Source organism: Heterodontus francisci, chromosome 27 (assembly GCF_036365525.1).
Source record: "Heterodontus francisci isolate sHetFra1 chromosome 27, sHetFra1.hap1, whole genome shotgun sequence".
In the NCBI taxonomy this organism is placed as follows: Eukaryota; Metazoa; Chordata; class Chondrichthyes; order Heterodontiformes; family Heterodontidae; genus Heterodontus; species Heterodontus francisci.
The window spans coordinates 52,755,493-52,772,328 of record NC_090397.1 but is presented as its reverse complement, the minus strand read 5'-3'; the positions used below and the strand labels follow the sequence as shown (position 1 = coordinate 52,772,328).

Below are 16,836 nucleotides of genomic sequence, written 5' to 3'. Positions count from 1 at the left end.
CTAAATTGAGAAAAGCTAGAGGCAGTGGAGGTCCAAAGAGCCTCAGGAGTCCATATACACAGATCAGTAAAATTGTCATGGACAGGTACAGAAAATAATCAAAACGATTAATGGAATGTTGGCCTTTATATCTAGACAACAAGAATATAAGGGGGTAGAAGTTGTGCTACAGGTGTACAAAACTATGGTTAGACCACACCTGGAGTATTGTGTTCAGTTCTGGGCACTACACCTTAGGAAGGATATAGTGGTCTTGGGAGGGAGTGCAGTGTAGATTTACCAGAATGATACCTTGCCTCCAAGGGATACATTACGAGGAGAGATTACATAAATTTGGGTTGCATTTCCTGGAATTTAAAAAGATAAGGGATGACTTTATTGAAGTTGTCAAGATATTAAGGAGAACTGATAGGGTAGATAGAGGGAAACTACTTCTGACTGGGGAGTTCAGGACTATGGAACATAGCCTAAAAAATAGAGCAAGGCCTTTTAGAAGTAAGGAAACACTTCCATACACAAAGGATAGCAGAAGTTTGGAACTCCCTTCTGCAAATGGCAGTTGATACTAGGCCAATTTTATATCTGATATTTTTGTTAACCAAAGGTATTAAGGGATATGGGGCAAAGCAGGTATGTGGAGTTAGGCCACAAATTAACCATGATCTTATTCAATGGCAGAACAGACTTGGGAGGGGTTAATAAGGCCTAATTTTTAAAAATTCTTTCATGGGATGTGAGCAGCACTGGCAAAGCCAGCATTTGTTGCCCATCCTTAATTGTCCTTGTGACAGTATTGATGAGCTGCCTTCTTGAAGCGTTGTGGTCCGTATGGTGTGGGTACACCCACAATGCAGTTAGGAAGGGAGTTCCAGGTTTCTGATCCAGCAACAATGAAGGAACGGCAACACAGTTCCAAGTCAGGATGATGTGTGACTTGGAGGGGAACTTGCTGATGGTGGTGTTCCCATGTGTCTGCTGCCCTTGTTCCTCTAGATGGTAGAAATTGTGGGCTTGGAAGGGTGCTGTTGAAGGAGGCTTGGTGAGTTGCTGTAGTACATCTTGTATACAGTACACATTGCTGCCACTGTGTGCCAGTGTGGTGGACGTGAGTGTTTAAGGTTGTAGATGGGGTTCCAATGAAGTGGGCTGCTTTGTTCTGGATGGTGCTGAGCTTCTTGAGTGTTGTTAGAGCTGCACTCATCCAAGCAAGGGGAGAGTATTCTATCACACTCCTGACTTGGGCCTTGCAGATGGTGAGCAGGCATTGGAGAGTCAGGAGGTGAGTTACTTGCCACAGAATTCCCAGCCTCTGACCTGTTTTTGTAGCCACAGTATTTATATATTTATATTGCTGATGAGTACATGCTGCTTGATAGCACTGCAACAACATATTCCATCACTTTACTGATGATGGAGAGCAGACTGATGGGTTTGGATTGGATTTGTCCTACTTTTTGTGGACAGGACATACCTGGCCAATTTTCCACATTGACGGATAGATGCCAGTGTTGTAGCTGTACTGGAACAGCTTGGCTAAGGGTGTGGCAGTACTACAGCTATGATGTTGCCAGGGCCAATAGCTTTTGCAGTATCCAGTGCCATCAGCCATTTCTTGATATCACATGTAGTGAATTGAATTGGCTCACAACTAGCCTCTGTGATGCTGGGGACCTCAGGAGGAGGCTGAGATGGATCATCCTCCACTCGGCACTTCTGGCTGAAGATTGGTGCAAATACTTCAGCCCTATCTTTAGCACTGATGTGCTGGGTCCCCCATTACTGAGGGTGATGTTCATGGAACCTCAGTTGTTTAATTGTCCACCACTATTCACAACTGCTTGTGGCAGGACTGCAAAGCTTAGATCTGATCCGTTGGTTGCGGTATCACTTAGCTCTCTCTGTCGCATGCTGCCTCCACTGTTTAGCATGCATGTATTCTTGAGTTGTAGTTTCACCAGGTTGGCACCTCATTTTTAGGGGTGCCTGGTGCTGCTCCTGGCATGCTCTCCTGCACTTCTCATTGAACCAGGGTTGATCTACTGGCTTGATGATAACGGTAGAATGAGGGATATGCTGGGCCGTGAGGTTACAGATTGTGGTTGAATACAATCCGGTTGCTGCTGATGGCCATGGAGGCTCAGTTTCAAGCTGCTAGTTCTGTTCTGAATCTATGCCATTTAGCACAGTGGTAGTGCCCCACAACACGATGGCAGGTGTCTTCAGTGTGAAGATGGCACTTTGTCTCCACAAGGACTGTGTGGTGGTCACTCCTACCAATACTGTCATAGACAGATGCATCTGCAACAGGTAGAAGGTTGAGGACGAGGTCAAGTAGGTTTTGTTCACCACCTGCTGCAGACCCAGTCTGGCAAATATATCCTTCAAGACTCAGCCAGCTTGATCAGTGGTGGTGATACTGAGAGACTCTTGGTAATGGGCATTGATGTCCCCTACCAGAACACATTCTGTACCCTTGCTACTCTCAGTGCTTCTTCCAAGTGGTGCTCAGCATTTAGGAGTACTGATTCATCAGCTGAGGGAGGACAGTAGAGGGTAATTAGCAGGAGATTTCCTTGCCCATGTTAGACCTGATGCCATGAGATCACATGGGACCCAGAGTCAATGTTGAGGACTCCCAGGATCATTCCCTCTGTATCTCACTGTATACCACGGTGTCGCCACCTCTGGACATACCCAGGGTTTGTGATTCAGGAGTCTGGAACATTGGCTGTAAGGTATTATTCAATGAGTATGACTATGTTGCTTGACATTTCTGTGGGCACTAATCCCCAGATGTTGGTGAGGAGAACTTTGCAAGGCCAACTGGGCAGGGTGTACCTTTGTCGTTTCCAGTGCCTAGGTCAATGCTGGGCAGTCTGTCCAGTTTTATTCTTATTCGGCTTTACTGTAGTGGTTTGACACAACTGAGTGGCTTGCTAGGCCATTTCAGAAGGCAGTTAAGAGTCAGCCACATTGCAGTGGGTCTGGAGTCACATGTAGGGTAAAGACAGCAGATTTCCTTCCCTGAATGACATTCGTGAACCAGGAGGCTTTTTACGACAATCCGATAGTTTTAAGGTCACCATTACTGAAACTAGCTTTTTATCCCAAATTTATTAATAAATTGAATTTAAATTCCACCAGTTGCTGCAGTGGGATTTGAACTTGTGTCTCTGGAGCAACAGTCCAGGTATCGAGATTACTAGTCCAGTAACATTACCATCACTATACTTCCGTTCCTGTTCCTGTGTTCCTGATGCTTAGGTCGTCAGCTGCAGATTTCCAGCTAAGAGTCAGGGGGAAGCAACATAGGGGCCATGTGCTCACTATTAGCATTACAGAGTGTGATCTTGTGTACTCAGTGCAGTGTGCAATTGAGTACTCACTATTAGTACAATGTCATGTCCTCACCAGTGTTCTGGGTAGACCCATTAATGTGGAATTCAGTACACTCTGGCACTGCAGTTTAAAATTGTGTACTCAATATCCTTGCAGTGTGAAATCATGTGGTCACTATCTGTGCGGTGTGGAGTTGTGTCCTTACTATTAGCGCAGCATGGTTCCGACATCGCACGGCCTTGTGTAAAGCTGTTAATCCGTCCCGGGTCCTGAAGTCCAAATGAGCTCCCCCATTTTTCAGCAACTTGATGATCTCAGATGTGCTCTCCAGCTGTGCGGCCAATGTCAGTGGACATTCTGACAGTAAAATGACAGAAAAGGTATGATTTAAATTGACAACAGATATCTTCAAAATTCAGTCAAATAAGGCAGCACATTAAGGTAAATAATATAGGGTATAACATTAAATAGATGGCCTGGAGTTGTCCTAAATTTATCTCTGGTACAGCTATAAATTATCCAGAACTTTCGCACAGTAGTTTAAATGGGTGGTGTACATGGGCTCTGCAAAGAGATTAAATGGGTGGGTGGAGATCATGATGGCATAGAGTGTACATGGGCTGTGGAAGCAGATGAAATGGATGGGTAGAGATTCTGATAGGATAGAATGTATATAGGCTGAGGAAGGAGATTAAATGTGTGGGTCAAGTCTGTGAATAGGTAGTGTGTACTTGAGTGCTGTGGTCATGTATGTATGTTCTTTTTCTATTCCACACTTCCTAATGATTCTTATTGTTACATTTCAGGCTTTCTCCTATCATGTTCTCATGATGGTGAGGCAGTTTCCATAAACAGACAGAAACATTTTGAACCGAAACTTGCATCTTATGCATGTCACAAGTGGGGTATGAGGGTACCAATGTGCTAACAGTTACTGCATAATCATCATAGAACACATAACAGATTGTGTGGAACGCCCATAACATTCTCCTCTTCAAAGAGGCAGTAAATATCACAATGTTAAATCATTACATTCAAGCTAGTAGTCAGATTTATTTAGAAACACATTGGGGGGAATTTTACCAGGCCTTTGGATGTGGGTTTGGAGGCGGGAGCAAGCAATATAGAGAAAAATGCCTCGGGCTGGTTTGCCAATGTGTTCCCACCTCTGGCCACTTTTTCCATGAGCAGGCTGAATTCAATGTCAGCAACCTGCCCGGTAGTGGCGGGAAGCCATCTGAGGAGGAGAATTAGGCAATTAACTGCAACTTTCCACCAACACTGCAATTTTTCCAGCAGTGCACAAGCCCCATGCTGTGTAAGCACCTTGGCAACTCAGAGGAGGCAGCTGCACAGCATCAGTTTGGAGCAGCATAAGAGTTCAAGTCTTTCTAACCTTTAAAGGCAAAACTTGCCAAGGCTGATGTCTTCCGCTGGCCAAGGCTTGTCATAGTGTGAGGAACTCCCGGAGACTGATGGCTCCGATAGTCCTGGGGGTGATACAGTGCAGCTGCTCCCATCAGACTGATCGCTATTGCGTCCCTCCCTCTCCTGCTGCATTCCGCTCAGCAGCACTCTCACTCTAAACACAGCGAAAGCTGCCGGCTGCCCTTGCAATGGAGTGCACTGAATCAACTGCCCGCTGGGACTTGAAAACGGTCCCGACGACCGAAAATTTTCTAAGTCCAGAAAATTCTGTCCATTGATTCACAGAAGCAGTAAGGCACAGCAAATGGATGATAATACAAATACTCGCAAAAGCAATGTGCATTTACATAGCACCTTTAACTTGGAAAAATGCCCCAAATACTTCACCTAGAGATCATGCAGATAGAATCTGTCCAAGGTATTAAACTATCCTCTTTAAATCTATATTTGTTGCAATCTGATAAAATGCAAGATTGTGCTTGAAACAAATTTTGATAGATTTTTCCATGAATAAGCAGGCAACGCACTTCCTAGGTCAACTTCATGGAATTCAACTTTACAAGTCGAAATGCTTCGGTACTGTGTGTATTTTAATGTCTTCATGCCAAAAGGTGCCTTTTATGGCACAGGTGTTAATATTAAGATATTAACTATCTCCTTTCCAAACATATGCAGGGTGGGTCAACTAACAGATAATAAATTCAATATAATAAAAGCAAAATACTGCGGATGCTGGAATTCTGAAATAAAAACAAGAAATGCTGGAAGATAATAAATTCATGTCTGCAGACTCCCATTTATATAGTGTCTTTCACAATCTCAGAATGCCTCAAAAGCAATTCACAACCAATGAAGTACTGTTGAAGTATAGTCAGTGTTGTAATGTAGGAAACACAGCAGCCAATTTATATACAGCAAGCTCCCACAAACAGCCAGATAACTGTGATAACAACCAGGTAATCTGTTTTGGTGATGTTGGTTAAGCGATAAATAATGGCTGACACCAGGGAGAACTTTCCTGCTTTTCTTTGAATGGTAGCATGGGATCTTTTACATCTACCTGTGAGGGAAGACATTCTATCTGCTTTTGGCTTCATCCAAAAGACAGCATTCCCTCAATAATGCACTGAAATATTGGCTGAGATTGTGTGAAGTGGAGCTTAAACCCATGACATTTTGACTCAGAAGTGACAATATTACTGCTGAGTCAATGCTGACACCTTAGAGAGAAAGGGAAGAACAGAAGGAAGAGGATTGAGAGAAATGGATGAAAAAGATGAGGAATAGTAGAGGTAGCAGAGCAGAATGGAGAGAAGATGACAGAGTGGGGTTTGAGGAGGATGGCATGAAGGAGGATAGAGAAGGGAGAGAGAAGGAGGTGGAGGATATAGACAAGAGAACAATGAGGATATTGAAAGAGGGAGAGAATAAGAAGCAAAAAGGGAAAGGTAAGAGAGAATGAAGAAAAATGAGAGAAGAGGCAAAATCTAAAGTTTGGGCAAAGAGACAAATCATTGTTTAATACTGCACAATTCTTTAATCCCTGAAAGTTCTAACTCATGGAATCCCTCTCTCCTTGTTCAGGTTTGTGGTTACATTTTCTTCCAATCAATCAATAGATACAGATAATGCTAGCACATGGCCCAGTATGAGTATAATGGAACTGCCATACCTCCTGTGTCTGGATCATGGAAGTTTGGGTCCAATCCTTTATCGAGCATCTTACTGATCTTCTCAGCATGATAGTACTGGATGTATTCCATGAACTTCTTGAGATTTGCCTAGAAAAGGAGACAATAGCGGAACAAAAACTGAGGAATGATAATAACAGATTTTTTAGATTTTAGATTTAGAACATTACAGCGCAGTACAAGCCCTTCGGCCCTCGATGTTGCGCCGACCATCTGACCTACACTATTCCATTTTCATCCATATGTCTATCCAATGACCACTTAAATGCCCTTAAAGTTGGCGAGTCTACTACTGTTGCAGGCAGGGCGTTCCACACCCCTACTACTCTCTGCGTAAAGAAACTACCTCTGACATCTGTCCTATATCTTTCACCCCTCAACTTAAAGCTATGTCCCCTCGTGTTTGCCATCATCATCCGAGGAAAAAGACTCTCACTATCCACCCTATCTAACCCTCTGATTATCTTGTATGTCTCTATTAAGTCACCTCTCCTCCTCCTTCTCTCTAACGAAAACAACCCCAAGTCCCTCAGCCTTTCCTCGTAAGACCTTCCTTCCATACCAGGCAACATCCTAGTAAATCTCCTCTGCACCCTTTCCAAAGCTTCCACATCCTTCCTATAATGCGGTGACCAGAACTGCACGCAATACTCCAGGTGCGGCCTCACCAGAGTTTTGTACAGCTGCATCATGACCTCGTGGCTCCGAAACTCGATCCCCCTACTAATAAAAGCTAACACACCATATGCCTTCTTAACAGCCCTATTAACCTGGGTAGCAACTTTCAGGGATTTATGTACCTGGACACCAAGATCTCTCTGCTCATCTACACTACCAAGAATCTTCCCATTAGCCCAGTACTCTGCATTGCTGTTACTCCTTCCAAAGTGAATCACCTCACACTTCTCCGCATTAAACTCCATTTGCCATCTCTCAGCCCAGCTCTGCAGCCTATCTATGTCCCTCTGTACCCTACAACACCCTTCGACACTATCCACAACTCCACCGACCTTCGTGTCATCCGCAAATTTACTAACCCACCCTTCTACACCCTCATCCAGGTCATTTATAAAAATGACAAACAGCAGTGGCCCCAAAACAGAACCTTGCGGGACACCACTAGTAACTAAACTCCAGGATGAACATTTGCCATCAACCACCACCCTCTGTCTTCTTTCAGCTAGCCAATTTCTGATCCAAAGCTCTAAATCACCTTCAACCCCATACCTCCGTATTTTCTGCAATAGCCTACCGTGGGGAACCTTATCAAACGCCTTACTGAAATCCATATACACCACATCCACGGCTTTACCCTCATCCACCTGTTTTGTCACCTTCTCGAAAAACTCAATAAGGTTTGTGAGGCACGACCTACCTTTCACAAAACCGTGCTGACTATCGCAAATGAACTTATTCTTTTCAAGATGATTATAAATCCTATCTCTTATAACCTTTTCCAACATTTTACCCACAACCGAAGTAAGGCTCACAGGTCTATAATTACCAGGGCTGTCTCTACTCCCCTTCTTGAACAAGGGGACAACATTTGCTATCCTCCAGTCTTCCGGCACTACTCCTGTCGACAATGACGACATAAAGATCAACAACAACGGCTCTGCAATCTCCTCCCTGGCTTCCCAGAGAATCCTAGGATAAATCCCATCTGGCCCAGGGGACTTATCTATTTTCACTCTTTCCAAAATTGCTAACACCTCCTCCTTGTGAATCTCAATCCCATCTAGCCTAGTAGGCTGTATCTCAGTAATCTCCTCGGCAACATTTTCTTTCTCTACTGTAAATACTGACGAAAAATATTCATTTAATGCTTCCCCTATCTCCTCTGATTCCGCACACAACTTCCCACTACTATCCTTGATTGGCCCTGTTCTAACTCTCATCATTCTTTTATTCTTGATATACCTATAGAAAGCCTTAGGGTTTTCTTTGATCCTATCCGCCAATGACTTCTCGTGTCCTCTCCTTGCTCTTCTTAGCCCTCCCTTTAGATCCTTCCTGGCTAGCTTGTAACTCTCAAGCGCCCTAACTGAGCCTTCACGTCTCATCCTAACATAAGCCGCCCTCTTCCTCTTGACAAGCGCTTCAACTTCTTGAGTAAACCACGGCTCCCTCGCTCGACAACTCCCTCCCTGCCTGACAGGTACATACTTATCAAGGACACGCATTAGCTGCTCCTTGAATAAGCTCCACATTTCGTTTGTGCCCATCCCCTGCAGTTTCCTTCCCCATCCTACACATCCTAAATCTTGCCTAATCGCGTCATAATTTCCTTTCCCCCAGCTATAATTCTTGCCCTGCGGTATATACCTGTCCCTGCCCATCTCTAAGGTAAACCTAACCGAATTGTGATCACTATCGCCAAAGTGCTCACCTACATCTAAATCGAACACCTGGCCGGGTTCATTACCCAGTACCAAATCCAATGTGGCATCGCCCCTGGTTGGCCTGTCCACATACTGTGTCAGAAAACCCTCCTGCACACACTGGACAAAAACAGACCCATCTAAAGTACTCGAACTATAGTATTTCCGTGAGTCTCTCTCGTTCCCACAGAACCTCCTATCTGTTCCCCTAACTATGGAGTCCCCAATGACTAATGCTCTGCTCCTCTTCCCCTTTCCCTTCTGATGTTTGATATCACTCAGAAATACTGGAAGCAACAGATGATCAATGTGTTTTAATGCTATTAAGTCTAGCTTCAGGAGAGTGGTACTGCAATAGCCTCCAAGAGATGCTTTTTCCCCAAACCACACACCCCGACCCCCTCCTCAACTTGACACCAATCTCTGGCCATGAATCAAGTTGATGAATTTAACCGCAATGAAGGAGGAGAAAAGGAGCCAAGAAACAACAAGAATTGGATCATCAGCTTGAATTTCTATCTCACTCTTAACATTGTAAACATCTTCTGGTGGTCCACAAAGGTAAAGGTGAGCCTGGAGCAGCAGGACAAGAGTTTGGGGAAGTGGCCATAGGTGGGTCAAAGATATAGTTGAGGTGGGAGATTTTAAGAGGGAGTCAGAGATTGTGGGGTCATAATTGCTTTTGGCCACCTTTATATCCCAACCTCCCTCCCCATAGTAGGCTCGTAAGGAGGATTATATCTAACCTGTGCTGTACCTGCCCTGGGACTGTTTGATGGGGCATTGTAAAGGGAGTTTTACACTGTACCTAACCCATATTGTACTGCTTTGGGAGTGTTTGATGGGACAGTGCAGAGGGAGCTTAACTCTGTACCTAACCAATGCACAGTGGCGCAGTGGTTAGCACCGCAGCCTCACAGCTCCAGCGACCCGGGTTCAATTCTGGGTGCTGCCTGTGCGGAGTTTGCAAGTTCTCCCTGTGACCGTGTGGGTTTCCGCCGGGTGCTCCGGTTTCCTCCCACAGCCAAAGACTTGCAGGGTGATAGGTAAATTGGCCATTGTAAATTGCCCCTAGTGTAGGTAGGTGGTAGGGGAGTTGAGGGGATGTGGTAGGAATATGGGATTAATGTAGGATTAGTATAAAAGGGTGGGTGATGGTCGGCACAGACTCGGTGGGCCGAAGGGCCTGTTTCAGTGCTGTATCTCTAAATAAAAATTTAAAAAATAAATAAAAATGCTGTATCTGCTCTGGATGGTTTTGATGGAAGAGTGTAGAGGGAGTTTTATGCTGTATCTAACCTGCACTGTACCTTCCTTGGGAGTATTTGATGGAAGCATGTGGAAGGAGCTTTACTCTGTACCTAATTCATACTGTACCTGCCCTGAGAGTGTTTGGTGTGACAGTATAGAGGTAGTTTTACTCTGAATTTTAACCTGTGCTGTACCTGCCCTGGGAGTGTTTGATGAAAGCGTGTGGAAGAAGCTTTACTCTGTACGTATGCCTTGCGATATCTGACAGGGGGGTGCCTCAGATGGAAAGTATTCCATTTCTGAGTTTCTTCCCTTTGATCAGCACAAAACAACAAAAATGTTGTACAACTGAGTATCCACTGTGTGCAGTGTGTCATGAGGAGTCGAGGCATTTCCATGCACTGCACCATCTGAGCCAATCCAATTTCCTCAATAGACAATTCCCCACACATAAATCTCTCATTCCCACACTTCAGCTTTTCAAGTGCAGTTTATAATCCACAAGCAGGATTATTGACAGGTCTCTCCAATAGTTCAATACGAAGAAGAGCCAGGAGGAAATCTCCTGAGCTGCTTAGCACCTGTGATCATTTTTATGGAATGCAATCAGGATAAGCCTTATTTTGTCACAGTTTCAATTCAGTTGTTAGAATCAGACATGATCCATCAAGACTTTGTTTCAACCTTGGGAAAGCTCCTTCGGAGGGTTTACCTGGTCAGCAGATGAGCCTGGGAAGATCCCACAAGTGATCCCTGGTCTCTGTTAAGATTGCTGATCTTTGAGGGACAGTAGTAAAGACAGAACCTGCATTTGTTATCTGCAGAGCCCCAAATTAAATGATACGACCAAGGTGGGAAGAGTGCACTGTCTTTTCTAGATCCACTTCTCCGCAGGTCACAACATATATTTAAATATTTACCCAGTTACCAATACGGTCAATCATAGACTCTACTCTTTATCCCAGAATAAAATACACCAACCAGGTTTCTTTAATAAACAACACAATTATCAATCTATTATAAAACAAGACATAACCAGTAATGAAACAAAGCATTAACACACAGAGTGAAATATCAAAGTTCCCTTTTACCTTAGCCTCTCTCTCACACACACACACACACGTTAACTGAAAAATAGAGATTTTCTCTTTAGAGCTCCTTTACAAAAAAAAAAGACAAAAAAGAATACTTTGGCCAAATACTTGCTAATTCTCAAGGAAAAAAGAGAAGATACGGAAAGATGTCAGTTTTCCCTTTTTGGTTTGGGGTCCCAAATGCGCGTAGACGGCTGTCACTCGGATCTTTCTAGAGCAGTTCTTTTCAGGCAACGTTGAGGATCAATTTGGCAGACTTTCCAGGAGAAATGTGGCAACAGGGGTTTCTGGCAGGCCTTTCAGGAGGAATGCAGCATCAATTTCTCTATTTCATATACTCGCTTCCATGAGCTTCTCAAAGAGATGGAAAAGCTGGCAGGCTTTTCAAAGAGATGGAAAAGGCTGAGCTGGGATTTTTTCTTAACAGGTTCATTTAAAACTCCCTTCAAAACACCCTATACTCCAACTAACTGTCCAAAGCAAAACCAAAACAAAATCTCGAGTCAAGCCTCCTGACCCCTATAAATCTTGACCTGTCACTTCTCTGTAAACATCTCTTCCAAGTCAAAAAGCCCCTGCTTGGTATTTATCTGAAGACAGGTGACTTACAGTAAATGTTGTTTTCAAACAAGACCTCTCAGCCCCTTTCAGTTACCCCAGTGAAAAAAAATCCATGGAATCCTTTTCAGTTTTCCCAAATAAAACAATGTCCATAATTCTAAAATATATAAGTCCTCAAAAGAAAACGTAATAAAAAATATAGAAGCACCATCATAATACCTTTTTCCTTGGAAGAATGAAACACCATTTTCAAATGTGCTTCATTACAAAGAGTGGGAAAAAAACAGATGAAAAATATTTTAAAACACATTTTCACACTAATACTCATTCACTCTTTACCTGTAACAAATACAGTTCTGCTTTGTACCATCTTTGCACTCAGATAACTCAAAGCAAAGTTAAATCCTAGACAAAGCAGCCACAATTACATTATTCTTTCCTGCAATATGGATAATCTTTAAGTGATAAGGTTGCAATAGTAAACTTCATCGCAATAGTCTGCCATTTTGGTTTTTGAATTTTTCCACAAAGGCTAGGGGGGTATGATGAGTATATACCAGCGTCTCTCTGTAGTCGTGGCAGACAGAGACCTCAAAATGTTTAACAGTTAGTAATAAGCCTAGGATTTCTTTTTCCACTGTTGAATATCTTTTTGGTGTCGACTTAGCTTTTTGGAAAAGTATCCCACTGGCTTTTCTATGCCTGATTCATCGTCTTGTAACAGGACTACACCAACCCCCAGCTCATGAGCATCAATTGCTATCTTGAATGGCTTAATGAAATTTGGAGCAGCCAACATTGGTTCATTAATCAAAATGGCTTTCAGCCTCTCAAAAGATGCTTGGCACTCCCCTGATCACACTACCTTGGTTTTCTTTTTTTGTAGAAAATCTGTCAGTACAGCAGCTATAGTACTAAAATTTTGTACAAATTTGTGGTAGAAATCACATCACCCCAAGAACTTCATGATTTCTCACTTAGTCTTAGGGGTGGGAAACTCCACCAATGACTGTACTTTTGCTGTTCTTGGCAATACTTGTTGAGGATCAGTTTGGCAGGCTTTCCAGGAGAAATGTGGAAACAGGGGTTTCTGGCAGGCCTTTCAGGAGGAATGCAGCATCAATTTCTCTAATTCTTACACTCACCTCTAAGAGCTTCTCAAAGAGATGGAAAAGCTGGCAGGCTTTTCAAAGAGATGGAAAAGGCTGAGCTCGGGTTTTGTCCTTGGCAGGTTGATTTAAAACTCCTTTCAAAACACTCCATACCCCAACTAACTGTCCAAAGCAAAACCAAAACAATATCTCAAGAATCAAGCCCACTGACCCCTATAAATCTTGACCTGTCACTTCTCTGTAAACATCTCCCCCAAGTCAAAAAACCCCTGCTTGGTATTTATCTGAAGACAGGTGACTTACAGTAAATGTTGATTTCAAACAAGACCTCTTAATGTCCTTTCAATGACCTCAGTCAAGAACACCATCCATGGAATCCTTTTTAGTTTTCTCAAATAAAACAATGTCCATAATTCTAAAATATATGAGTCCTCAAAAAAAAAACTTAACAAAAAATATAGAAGCACCGTCATAACACCACAAACTTCAGCTTGTACAAAACTCTGCTGACTGTATCCTTCCTCCCACCAAGTCTCATTCACCCATTATCCCTGTGCTCGCTGACCTACATTGGGTCCCGGTCCAGCAACATCTCAATTTTAAAATTGTCATTGAATTTAAATCCTTCTATGGCCTCCTGACTCCACTCCCCATCACCGTAATTGCCTCCAGACCTTCAGCCCTCTGAGAACTGCATTTCTCCAACCATAGCCTCTCGCACATCATTATTTCCTTTGACCACCATTGGCTGTCATGCTGTCAGCTGTCATGCCTTCAGTTGTCAAGGCCTTAAATTCCCTCCCAAAACATTTCTATCTCTCTCTCCTCCTTTCAGATACTCCTTAAAATCTACCTCTTTGACGAAGCAAATAAATATAAACTAAGAAGTAAATTGTTTACATGTATATATTACACATCTAAAATTGGCATCAGGCCCATTGCTTAGGCCAATTGGGGAACTGTTGGAAATTGCCACCTGAATGGTTAGTTCAATGTTTTCTTACCTTAGTTTAGTTTAGTTTAGAGATACAGCACTGAAACAGGCCCTTCGGCCCACCGAGTCTGTGCCGACCATCAACCACCCATTTATACTAATCCTACACTAATCCCATATTCCTACCACATCCCCACCTGTCCCTACATTTCCCTACCACCTACCTATACTAGTGGCAATTTATAATGGCCAATTTACCTATCAACCTGCAAGTCATTTGGCTTGTGGGAGGAAACCGGAGCACCTGGAGAAAACCCACGCGACACAGGGAGAACTTGCAAACTCCACACAGGCAGTACCCAGAATTGAACCCGGGTCGCTGGAGCTGTGAGGCTGCGGTGCTAACCACTGCGCCACTGTGCCACCCACCTCCCCCCAATTGCCTCTCCAACCCCAAACACACCTGAGGTTCTCAGTCGTCCAACCGAATTCCCTCCCCACCGCCCACAATACTATTTCAAAGAGAAGAGTAAAGTATTACAGATGTTGGAAATCTGAGTAAGAACAGAAAATGCCGGAAATACTCAATGGGTCTGGCAGCATCTGTGGAAAGAAACAGGGTTAATGTTTCAGGTCAGTGATCCTTGGTCAGAACTGGGACCTGAAACTATTTTAATGAAGCCGGTGAATCAATTTGCAGCAGCCCTACCTCTGATTAGGCATGTGCAGCGTGCAATTTGAGCATGATCCAATTCCTGCACAAGTGAAATAATATACTTGCATTTTTTTTGCATTCCAAGTTTATTTTGTGATGTGCAAATTCATTTAATTTTTTGAGGTTTTGATTTTTGGTCCTTACTATAAATACTCATCATCTAGCCTAAGAAATAGTTTGAAGATAAGCCTGCAATAATTCAATTTCAGTCCTCAAGCTATTACAATTTGTATTAATTTTGTTCAGAACATAGAATCATAGAATGGTTACAGCACAGAGCAAGGCCATTCAGCCCATCGTGTCCATGTTGGATTTCTGTAAGAGCAGCTCACCTCCTGCCACTCTCCCCCCATCCCCCTTTTTCCTGTAGCCCTACAAATCTTTTCACTTCAGATAATTGTCCAATTCCCTTTTGAAAGCCACAATTAAATGTACCTCTACCACATTCTCAGGTAGTGCATTCCAGATCCTAACCACTTCGCTACGTAAAAAAGTTTTCCTCATGTCGTTGTTGCTTCTTTTGCCAATCAGCTTAAATCGGTTCCCCGTGGTTCTCGGTTCTTCTGCCAACGGGAAAAGTTTTTCCCTATCTGTCCAGACCCCTCATGCCTAGATTCAGCATTATTTTAACATTAGCATTCACCTATTTATGAAGGAAATATAGAAGGAACTGGGAGGTAGAATATTTAATATTTTGATGTCAACTACATTGCCCTTTATCTGCACTTTATCTATCACCTCCTCAAGAGCTCTAACAGATTCATTTGGGCAGACCAACATTCTGAATTTAATTTTTTGACCGTTAGTGAAAACTCCAATAAGCTGCTAAGTACAGAGTCTAAATCGTGTTTTCCAAGGGCAGCAGCTTTATACCACGTAATATGTAATGAATTGTTATGCTGCTAAGGCAACTGGTATAATCTGGCCAGTCTTTTACCACTCTCTAACCTATTTTATGAAAATAATATTCTGAGGTCAATTAGAGGATACGTTCTGATGCTGGAAAAGCTTCTGAAATCAACAGGACATGACTGGATTGTTTCTTATCTTGTTAAGTATGACACTTACATACGTGACAGTGTGATGCCTGAGATGTGGTACAAGTCTCTAAATCTTTACAGCTTATGTCCTGTGGTTTTGCTCATGGTATGTTTGGCTTTTGGGGGTGATGTGCCAAATATTATCAGAGCTGATGGTCATGGAATCACATGAACATAAGCAATAGGAGCAGTAGTAGACGACACAACCCCTCGAGCCTGCTCCGCTATTCAGTATGATCATGGCTGAACTTTGGTCTCAACTCCACTTTCCCGCCCACTCCATATCCCTCGATTCCCTGAGAGACCATAAATCTGTCCCACTCAGTCTTAAATATATTCAACGATGTAGCATCCACAACCCTCAGGAAGAAGAGAATTCCAAAGACTCATAACCATTTGAGTGAAGACATTTCTCCTCATCTCAGTGCTAAAGGATCGGCCCCTTATCCTCAGACTGTGCCCTCACGTTCAAGATTCCCCAGCCAGGGGAATCAACCTTTCGGTCTCTTCCCTGCCGTCTCTTCAGAATCTTGTATGTTTCAATGAGATCACCTCTCATCCCTCTACGACACTGATTTTCCCATCAAAGTCTATCACTGTGATACAATGACTCACCTGTTGAAGCCCATCCCTGTCGTAAGGTAATTATCCCATCAAAGCCCATCCCTAGTACCATGCCTAATTCTCTCACTGAAGAGCCCCTCATTTGTTCCCTCACTGTCACCGATGAACTTCCAACTCTGTCCTGACTAGCCCTGAAGAATGTCTCTCTCACCCACTCTCCCATCTATGACCCAGTCGATTATCCCTGACCATTCCTCCTTTTGCTTAAGGAAATTCCCTCCGATATCTGGTCCTTTTGTTTTTCTCTACTTTATAAGCTGGCTGTGATTCATGCACCTTCTTATTTTAACAATTTATATTTTTCATCAGGATTCCCCCTCAATGCTCTTCTCTCCAGGCTGTGGAGATTGGAAATTTTTACTCTTCCTAATATCCCATCCACCTCACATCTGGAATCACACTCTGTATCCTTTCCTGCACAGACACATCACTCTTGTTGCCTGTGAGCAGAACTGTACACAATATCCAAGTAAAGTCATGATGTCCTATTGACTATAAACTGAAACTTAAATATTCCTTTGCTTTAAACCTACAGTATTGCTTTGTTACCAGGCACGGTGCAGAAAAGAAAGGGTCGGAGGCCTGTGTTGCACGGTCTCGACCCCCTTTGTACTTCATGTGCACTTCTGGGGCTTCCTCAAGGGGGACCAGACGGATGGGATCATA

At 43.3% G+C, this 16,836-nt stretch overlaps 1 protein-coding gene across 15 annotated transcripts in view; it reads right to left on the bottom strand.

Annotated features, from left to right (window-relative positions):
• shank3a (SH3 and multiple ankyrin repeat domains 3a) overlaps positions 1-16,836 on the bottom strand; it is a 1,286,992-nt gene that overhangs the window by 850,776 nt on the left and 419,380 nt on the right. For all 15 annotated transcript variants that reach the window (XR_010977672.1, XR_010977671.1, XR_010977670.1 and 12 more), the window contains 2 exons: positions 6,440-6,548; positions 3,545-3,696 (listed from right to left, as the gene is read on the bottom strand). Coding sequence is in view for 12 of the 15 variants with exons in the window: in XM_068059355.1 (XP_067915456.1) it covers positions 3,545-3,696; positions 6,440-6,548 (261 nt within the window). In the remaining 3 variants the exon portion in view is untranslated. The remainder of the gene's footprint in view (positions 1-3,544; positions 3,697-6,439; positions 6,549-16,836) is intronic.